The sequence below is a fragment of the Buceros rhinoceros genome, unplaced genomic scaffold, assembly GCF_000710305.1.
Source record: "Buceros rhinoceros silvestris isolate BGI_N320 unplaced genomic scaffold, ASM71030v1 scaffold37956, whole genome shotgun sequence".
Classification (NCBI taxonomy): Eukaryota; Metazoa; Chordata; class Aves; order Bucerotiformes; family Bucerotidae; genus Buceros; species Buceros rhinoceros.
This window is the reverse complement of record NW_010417738.1, coordinates 24,864-34,138: the sequence shown is the minus strand read 5'-3', so window position 1 is coordinate 34,138 and position 9,275 is coordinate 24,864. Positions and strand designations below refer to the sequence as shown.

Sequence of the window (9,275 nt, the reverse complement as noted above, 5' to 3'; positions counted from 1 at the left end):
TCCTGCTATAACTCGTGCTGTGTCGTGATGATTACTGCACATTTATAGCTCTATTCTAGGATTAGCTACTTGAGCTTCTCCATCTCCTTGTATTCAGTGCCATTAGCTTCAGGGAGAATCCAGCACATGACATGTGTGCCAATAGCTCCCTGCTGCATTTTGTCTTGAAGCCAGTCATTCCTTTACTTTCAAAAAAGGAGGAACTGATAATAAAGTTATTTGCCACTAGACTCATCACTCAGAAGTTGTAGGCCTGACCTTAGCCATGCCCAGAAAGGCACATTTAATTTTAAAAAGTATTTTACCACAGAAAAGTGCTTCTTCCTTAGGAAAGACACAAAGCTTTCCTTTTGCTGATGCTGTAGCAAGGTATGTACATGATCATCTTTATTCTTAAGCTCTTAAACATTTCTTGGCATGCTTCTGGCCTGTGCCAAATAGCACTCGCCCAAACAATTCCCAGGCACAATTCAGGAATTATAATGTCCTCGGACGAATTCCAACAGGAATGCACCCCACTCCAAAAGCAAGTCCTATGTGCCAGTTGGCCTCAGTGCTCAGGAACATCCCAGGGCATGTTTAATTTATCAGTGTAAATGCAATCTTGTGGATGAAGACTAGCTCTTCTGTAAGCCATTAGAAGCTCTGCAGTTAGTTGTTGAAAATGAAAGCTCTTCCCATGTCTGTACATGTCTCTCCGATTCATGCTAAAGCTTTCCAGAGTCCTATTCTTTTGTTATTTTAGGCCACAGAGAACTGTGTGTGCATTCTTCATAATCTGTCCTACCAGCTAGAGATAGAGCTCCCTGAGACCTATGCCCAAAGGATATATATGCAAAGAAGAAATATTTCCAGCCATGATAAAACACCAGGCTGTTTTGGAACACGGAGCAGAAAAGTAAAAGAGGTAAAGCACATGTTTAGTTACATCTTGTTTTGTTAATCAGTTGTAGCAACTTCTGGAGAATAAAGCTGTAATCTATTTAACAATCTGTTAAATAGATACAACTGATGTATCTGGTAGTGTGACATTTACTTGCCCCGAAAATGCAAATTTGTTGATAGCCTTTCCTAAAACCCATTATCTTGTTCAGCTACTGCTGATGAAAATGACATAACAATTCACCGTTACATTAGCTGAGGAATACTGCCACTCATTTTCATCCGCTCTGATGGATCTAAGTGGTGTCTGTACCATGTACAGCAAATGTGGCAAGTGCCACCAGTGAGTGGGTGTTGTGATGGTTTCACCAGGAAACCAGGACGAGGTGACTTGTCACTTCCGTGACTTGATGGCTTTGGGGCTATCGCAGCACCTCTTCTTTTGATGCCATGTGGTACAGGTCACAAATATTCTGGCAACTGGGAATTGCTGGAGGGAAAACAGATACTAGGAGAGGGCAAAAGTGAAAGAAAAGGATTGTTGACACTTTCCTCTCTATTGGTTTCACTGGAGTATATTCTGCCTTCTCTGATTCCATCCACAGTACAGCTCTAGCTGGCCATTTCTGTTTCTCCTTGGCCCCAGCCCCTAGCGTCAGATTCTGAGAGAGGAGAAACAGCTTCCCTGATACCTATCTCCTCTTTTTGGATGGTGTGGCTAGTATAATTAGATATGGAAATTTTGCATGATTTCATTTGAGTTAACAAGTTGATAATCTGCAAATAATCTGGCCATAGAGAGTTAGCAAATGACGAGTTTAGCTTGTGATGCATTGAGTCATGTAAGGTCACTGTTTCTAAAGGCTTGCTCTGTTTTACATGTTTAGAAGCAGCAGGACACCCCACTACCTGAGGAAAAGAGCAATCCCAGAGGTGTCGAATCACTCTGGCATTCCACACTCATTAGGATATATCTCTCCTTAATAGCAAAGAGTACCAGAAACTATACCCAGGAAGCATCCCTGGGAGCTCTTCAGAACCTCACAGCTGGCACTGGACCAGTAAGTCAGCTTTTTCCTTTTCTTGTCATTTACTTCTTAATGTGAATACATGGAGTTTAGGGCTGCAGTGCAACATGCCCACCTCACCGAGCTCATGTAACCACTGATAAGTCAATGGCTCACAGACATCATCAAGTAAATCGAAGAACATTGATGGAAAAGTCATAACCAACAGTGTAGCTACTTCTTGCTTGGCAAATATGAGGACTGCTGCTTCTCAGTCTGTGTACACCTCCACATACAGAATTTGCCAATTCCTTGCACAATGAGGGATGAGTAGATGTTAAAGTCACCAAACAGTGGTTTCGTGGAACCTAATCGGTCCCATGAAGAGAGGAAGGCTCTGACACAACCACAGATCTCTCTTGGGGTGAAGACGATAATGAACACTGTCTGAGGAATTAGCCAATGAGCTTGTGGGAGAAAGATGGCTCAAAACCTCTTTTATATCATCTTCCTTTTCTGTTGCTGCTCATATGTAGCTCTGGATTAAAATCATTTAAGTGTGCTCAAAATGATGTAGAGAACCTGCTGCGTTTTTTATATGAGGCTATACACGCATGGTAATGACACACTATTGCTACATGCCTTCTAACAGATGCCATTTGCGGTGGCCCGGACTGTTGTTCAGAAGGCAAATGGCCTTCCAAGTATTCGAACTATGCTGCACGTAAGCCACCCGGCAGTAAAGAAGACAGCAGTCTCGCTGCTCAGGAACTTGTCTCGCAACCCGTCTCTGCAAAGTGATATAGGTGAGCAAAGACTAACATTGTTTCTTGGGCTTTCTTTCTCTGCTCTCTTTACTGTAGAGTTTCCTTCTTTAAAAAAAAAAAATTTGTAAAAATACCCTGATATGTAGATTTTTAGGTCAGATACAGTCATTATACGGTGTTGAAAATAAAGAGCTTTGCCTAAGAAAGACTGTAACCTCAAGTTTTCTCTAAATTGTATGTTCCTCATGTTACTTTCAAAAAATAGATGATGGAAGTAAAATCTACACAGATTTGGAGAGGGAAGTTTTTCTTCTGCTTAATATAGGGCAAAGGAAGGTGAGTGCTGAGTTCAGTGCTGCCACAGCTACATAGTCCTATGCAATAAATCATAGAGCATCTCTAATTCTTATAACAAAGATCGTATTTTCTTCTTTTAGACACTAAGAAGCTTTTGGAAGCTTGCAGCTGACACTGTTTTCCTGCATGAGTTTTCTGAGAATGGAAGCTAGAAGATGCTATAGACAAAATAGTTCAGTTTTTAGAGGGCCTTATTTCTAAAATGTTTTAATTATTTTCACATCAGAAGCTATTTCTATTCTGAATAGTCTCATTCTAATTTACATTACCCTTGTCACACACCTATCTGGAGGAATGAACAGAACTCACAGAGAGAGAAGCACTCTGTTCAAGTAAAACACTGAGGAGGGAGGGGAGAATTGTCTAAAATGCTTCAAGTGCTTACAGTGGGAGTTGCTTGCTACGAGCTCTTGCTGTCTGGTGGTATTTCTTAAGTAGGGGTGGACTTCAGAATATGACATGCTTCTTAAATAAATAGCTTACACACTGGCTTAGAAGATTGAGTGTGCGCATCCCCTTATAGCCAACTGCTGACAAGTGCAGCATTAACAATTGTGCTGTAGTGACCTGTTTTCAGTTTGCTCTGTGTTACTATAACCATGATTACCTATAGGACACACAGGGTTCCTTGGGAAGTGGCAGCCTGCTGCTAGCACACGCCTAGTGACCTCACTACAGTACACTAGGTATTAATGTATTGCATATGAGGCAAAATACGTACCATCTGATTTAGTGTGGACGCAGCTCAACCTAAATTGTGGGGATTTAATACAGGTATGAAACCATGACTGTTGTGGGAGCACATAGCACCCTGGTAGGTCATAACGGGAGGAATGAGGTCTTGTAGGACCCCAAGATAAATTTCCACCTGTTAGAAATGTAATTGCTTGTCTGTCTTTCAACCTGTAGCGAGAGAAGTTTTGCCTGATTTGGTCTCGATACTTCCTGAGTCTGTCCCAGGGTCTGATATTGCCTGTGAAACCACGGCGTCCATCTGCTATACTTTGTACAATTTGACACAGAGCAGTTCACACAATGCACGGCTTCTCCTGAGTGCTGGCGGTCTACCAAAGATTATTACCATCAGCATGAATGACAGGTAAGATGGTTGAGAAGCCTTCCTCTCTTCATTCTGCTTTTCCTGGGGGAAAGAAGAAACTGCAACCTCTGCCACTTGGGGGGAGAAAACACAGCATCTCAACAAACAGGAGGGCTTAAACAAGTGACCGTGATGGGAGTAGAATTGCACATCTTGGGAAACACAGAAAAATCTCTTATAACAACTCTTCTATCCACAGATAAATTTGCCATGTTCCGGCATTTTAAATAACTCCTCAGAAAATGACTGCACAGCATTATCTATGTTCTGATACATATAGTGGCTGACCATGAGGTCTTTCCCCAGAAAGTTTCTATCTCCCCTGTTCTTGTAACTCAGCCCTGATAATCTTTAGCATTAAAGCACAGGGATACATTTTATAGAACTTACATAAAAATTGTTTATGAAGTGGCATTTTAGATATTAGATTTGAAATTCCTTTAATCATTCTTTAATATTTAATCACATGCAACCAATAGTTACTCAAGAGCACTAACTCTTTATGAATATGAGTAATCCTCTGTTTTTACAGAAGGAAAGAGGAAATTCATCTCAGTAAAGGAGGCTTTGTGAGGCCCTGAATAGTTTAAATCCTATCTAACCAGAGATTTAACCTGCTGAAAACATCCTTTCGAATGCTTGTTATGCTGAGGTGTATTTTCCTCAGCTGAATGTGAATATTGTGATAGTTGATCAAAGACGAAGGCTATAAAGTACTTTATTTCTCCCTAGTTTTGAAGAATGGGTGAAACAAGAAGGCATTTTTCATTTGTTTCAGTAGTCAGAACAGCATGAAACATGCCAGAATACCTAAAGAGAAGTAAAACAGCATTTAGGAGGAAAGAAAGAACAAATGCTATTAGGTTACACGTGCTGAAGTCTCCACATGCATGAAGAAGGTAGGATTATGAAGTGATGTGAGTGTTTATGAAGAAGGAATTTAAATATGTTTTATCATTCTTTTTGCAAAATTGCAGTAACATGTTCAGCAAAGCCAGCAGGGCTGCTTCAGTGCTCCTCCACTCCTTGTGGTCACATACCGAGCTCCACAGCGCTTACAAAAAGGTAAGATCTGGGTTAGAGCAAAGACATGTAATCTGTCCTTTTGGACCTAGAACCCTCTCGTTTGTCCTCCAGGGCCCTTAAGCACTTCTGTAGTGTTAAGAAACAACCTATGATAGGAATTCAAGCGGCCTCTGAATTTGATTTTTCTATTACTCGTACATACACCTGCACAAGTAGTGCATGCCCTCAATTTTTACTCATCTGTGTTCATATTCTCTCCCTCTGTGGCTTTATAGTCACTGGCAAAGTTTATGAAAAACATGGCTGCTACCTGCCAGAAGTCTCAGATGGTGAGAAGTGATGTGCAGTAGGTGTCTATCCACCACTGACTGAACCAGTCTGACACAGAGGGCCTAAGGTGCCAGCAAAAGGAAAGGCAGGGCAAGGCAGCCTCCTGCTTTAAAACCAGAGCAGTTTTGTTCTCCTTGTTGTTTCTATGGTCTGGGAGCCGAGGTGTTCCTTGTATTCAGACAAAAAGCTAGAGCCTGGGAAAGGTGCTGGCAAACATTTACTGCCACAGTCAAAATCAAACAAAAAATGAATCAGCCAATAAACCAGTTTGTTTCTTTCCTTTTGAAGTTCTGTGACTGCTTTTCCAGCACACAGCTGGTTTGACTGCAACCTACCTACCTTCAACCTGCATTTCAAACTGTTTTCATTCCTTGTTTCCTTGGTGCTCAGAATTTCTGTTACCTGAAATTCCCTATAACGTAAAGCTATTTCATTTTTTCAAGCTCCAGCCTTTAGCATTCAATAGTCAGCTTGTTTCTTCTTGTAAATTTTTTGTTGAAATTTCATCAGAAAAGTTACTCAGTTCAGTGTCCCTTAACAGTCTTGCATCACACTCAGCAGCATACTGCCCCACAATCCAGAAGTCTGCATCCAAGAATAAGGATGCTATACCATATAAACTCTAACTGGATTTTGTGGTTTGGGGTTTTTTTGGAACTACATTCCTGACTTTATTGTGCCGAAATATCCCTCATGGCATGCATTTTCTGCAGTACTTCAAGTATGCCTACAAGACACATTTGCCAGATCTGAGTTGCAGAAACTGCTGATTTCTTGCTGTTCCTGTGCAAATCAGGTCCCCTAGAGATACCAGGTATGGCACTGAAAACCGCAGGCCACCTAATGCCTAGACACTTTTGAAAAGTCCTTCTAACATGTGACAGAAATCACTTGATCAAATGAGACTGATAAAATCCTGAGTCATTTTGGCATTGCCTTGTACTCTTTGTTCAGGTAGGGTTAATCTCGGCTGACATTAGTCACCTGAGAGTTAGGAGTCTGTAGAGCTGAGCTAGAGGAATAGGCTCTGTATACAGTCAGTGGAGAGTTAAGCAATTCCAGTGATTCATCTTGCCTATCTTAGACTGAACAGAGTCCCTCCTGAGAGATGCCTGTTCTGTCTCTGTTGACTGTAGAGGACACTCCCCAGACCCCTACCGTGGCTCTGTATCTAGCTTTCTGGCAACTGAACCCGCTCTTGCCTTGCAGAATCAGCACTGGAGATAATGAATTATTCTGTTTCTTTCATTCCAAAGGCTGACTTCAAGAAGGCGGATTTCATCAATACCCGGACCACAAAAGCCTATAACTCACTAAAAGATTGAACTAGAACATACTACCACTGAAGAAAAATGAGATCACACATCAGTTAACGTAACTATCTTCACATGGTTGATGTTGCCATCATGAACCAGGAAGTATCTCAGAACAAAGAGGCTGATTTTTTGTAAGACTTCAGTGACTAAGGGTAGCTGTTCTGTGTTTTTAATCCTAATCACCTTGTTGTCACTGTATATAGCAATGTAAGAATAACCAAAGATGGATGCTTTAGGAAGTCTGAGGTGAAGTTTCATCTGGCTTTACCGGTTGTCAGAACTTCAGATGACTGCCTTTAGTCTGACAGGAATTTATACAGAAAGGTTTGAAATGCTGATTGGCAGCAAATTCTTTTCAGACTGTTTTATACAAATAGTTTTCTACAGTGGGAAAGCACCAAGTGCACTGCTCAGGACATAGTAGTTTTTCACTATTGTATTTCTTCCCACATGCTAATAAGAATCTCCAGACTCTGTGAGTATACACAAGAATCTGTTTCACTACCTGCATTATAAAAGCACAAATGAAGTTAAAATGATTATATTTGTATTGCTTGTATGCATGTGCTCACTGGTTCTTAAGCCTCTTTCCTTTGAGATTTCATCAGCAAAGGCAACAAAACTCATTTTACACAGGTCTTATCATCCCTGGCTCTTCTCATCCCCCCTCACATGCTGTTGGAATTTATAACTGTGTCCAGAATGGGTTTTAAGTAGAACCACTATGTTTCAGACACTTCAGGCTGAACTCAGACCTGTCATTCTTTGCTAGTTGGCAGAAAAGTTATTTGCTCATGATTGAGTGATTATTTTAAGAAAATCACATTTTCAAAACAATTTTGTTGATAATCTATATATATAGTAAAGGGAAAGGAGCCTTGCCTTCATTTTTTAATTAATAGATAAACACACACACAAGAGGTTAGGCTCTGTGCTGCTTAAGGAATTCATCTGATCCTGCTTCACAATCTCTCACTTGAAATCATCAGCCTCCCTACAGCAATTACGTGCAATGTGATAACTGAAGGTCTGTGTCTCCACATGTGGGAACAGGCAACAGGAAGAGAAAATTCCTAAGCACCTGAAGGCTGTACCCATTATATGATCCCCAGAGAGGGAAAAGAAGCACTAAAAAACCCCATCCAGTACGTTTAGTAGGCAAGATTTGTCTCGACATACCAGTACTTAAATTGTCCGCTAAACCAATAGGAAACCCATATATAAGTATATAAAACTCTGTGGATTGGATTATTAGCTGATATGATCTGGCATTACTCTTCTGAAATCAGGGGAGCTAAGCTGCACTTACAGCAACTAAGACTTTGGCATAGGTATTTAAAAGCCTTCCTGCCAAACAGCGCCTGTCCTGCGCCTCCGTGCTGAACTGCTAGCACAGGAGATGCCACAGCTGTTCTTACCCAGAAGGGAATGCATGATCCTTCGAGTAGGGACCTCACAGAGGAGATCATCAGGGCCTTTTCATTTCAACACTCCTGGCCAAACGTCTAGCCCCTGTCAGAAACTTAGTGAAACCAGAACCAGTGAATTGTGACATTGCAATGTCCAAACATACTTCTGAATATCAGGGAGCTAAATTCTGCTGGTTTATGCACATAGTTCTCATAGGGTTCCCAGGAAGTGCCACACGTGCAGCAGAACAGAACATGTCCTGGAGAGGTAAGCAAACAACCCTGCTTTCCCAACGCAGATCATTTCCATAGGTCTGTTAGTCCTCCACGTTTGCTTTGAATAACTCAAAGCAAATGCATTCCAGTAAGAGGTTTTAAAAATACTATTTTTTTTTAGGAGGTAATTTTCAAAATACTCCAGGTCCAAAAACAACACAGGGGAGGAGAACTTTTAACACTGCATGTTGAGGGAATTGTTTTTATAATTTTTAAAAATGTGATAGAAAACAGACAACTAAAATCTAGCCTTTTTTTCTAACTTGTTAATGCAATTAACACTGCATATGCCATAAATGAATAAACACCAGGAAACTTGGACAAGTCCACTTTTACTGACCAAAAGTAGTGGTAGGCAATATGAATAGACAAATAGTAAACCTGAATACAGAGTAGCACAAGAATGAAGAACTGCAGTCTAAAGATCAGGAAGGAAGCTTCTAGAAACACTCAAGCACTGGTTTAGTTCTCTGAAACTCACATGCTAATTAAAAACAAACAAACAAGCAATCCAGTGGTGAGCATTTTTAAATGCCCTACTTAGTATGTCTATCTCCCAGTAAGATGTCCTTAAGAAGAGGATGCAAATTTTTGGGGTCGTTTCTATTGATTCAATGATTTTAAAGGTCTTTTCCAATCTAAGCATTTCTATGATAGTGTCTCTTTAAAATCAAAGCAGTGCACAAAAGTCACAAAGAAGCGTATCAGACCTGGCAACAACTGAAAGCTATAAACAGGGATGAGAAACAATGACACACCTTATTACAACTGATCTCCTACTTGTATGCAATCAAAAATATTTCAGC

At 40.7% G+C, this 9,275-nt stretch overlaps 1 protein-coding gene across 1 annotated transcript in view; it reads left to right on the top strand.

The window, feature by feature from the left end:
- The window catches only part of LOC104495317 (plakophilin-2-like), a gene marked incomplete at its 5' end in the record, with an annotated part of 19,473 nt that extends 12,680 nt beyond the window's left edge, over nt 1-6,793 (top strand). Inside the window, 6 exons of the mRNA XM_010138269.1 lie at nt 746-907; nt 1,770-1,943; nt 2,542-2,695; nt 3,923-4,112; nt 5,090-5,177; nt 6,725-6,793. Coding sequence (XP_010136571.1) covers nt 746-907; nt 1,770-1,943; nt 2,542-2,695; nt 3,923-4,112; nt 5,090-5,177; nt 6,725-6,793 — 837 coding nt within the window. The remainder of the gene's footprint in view (nt 1-745; nt 908-1,769; nt 1,944-2,541; nt 2,696-3,922; nt 4,113-5,089; nt 5,178-6,724) is intronic.
- Between the last annotated feature and the right edge of the window lie 2,482 nt (nt 6,794-9,275).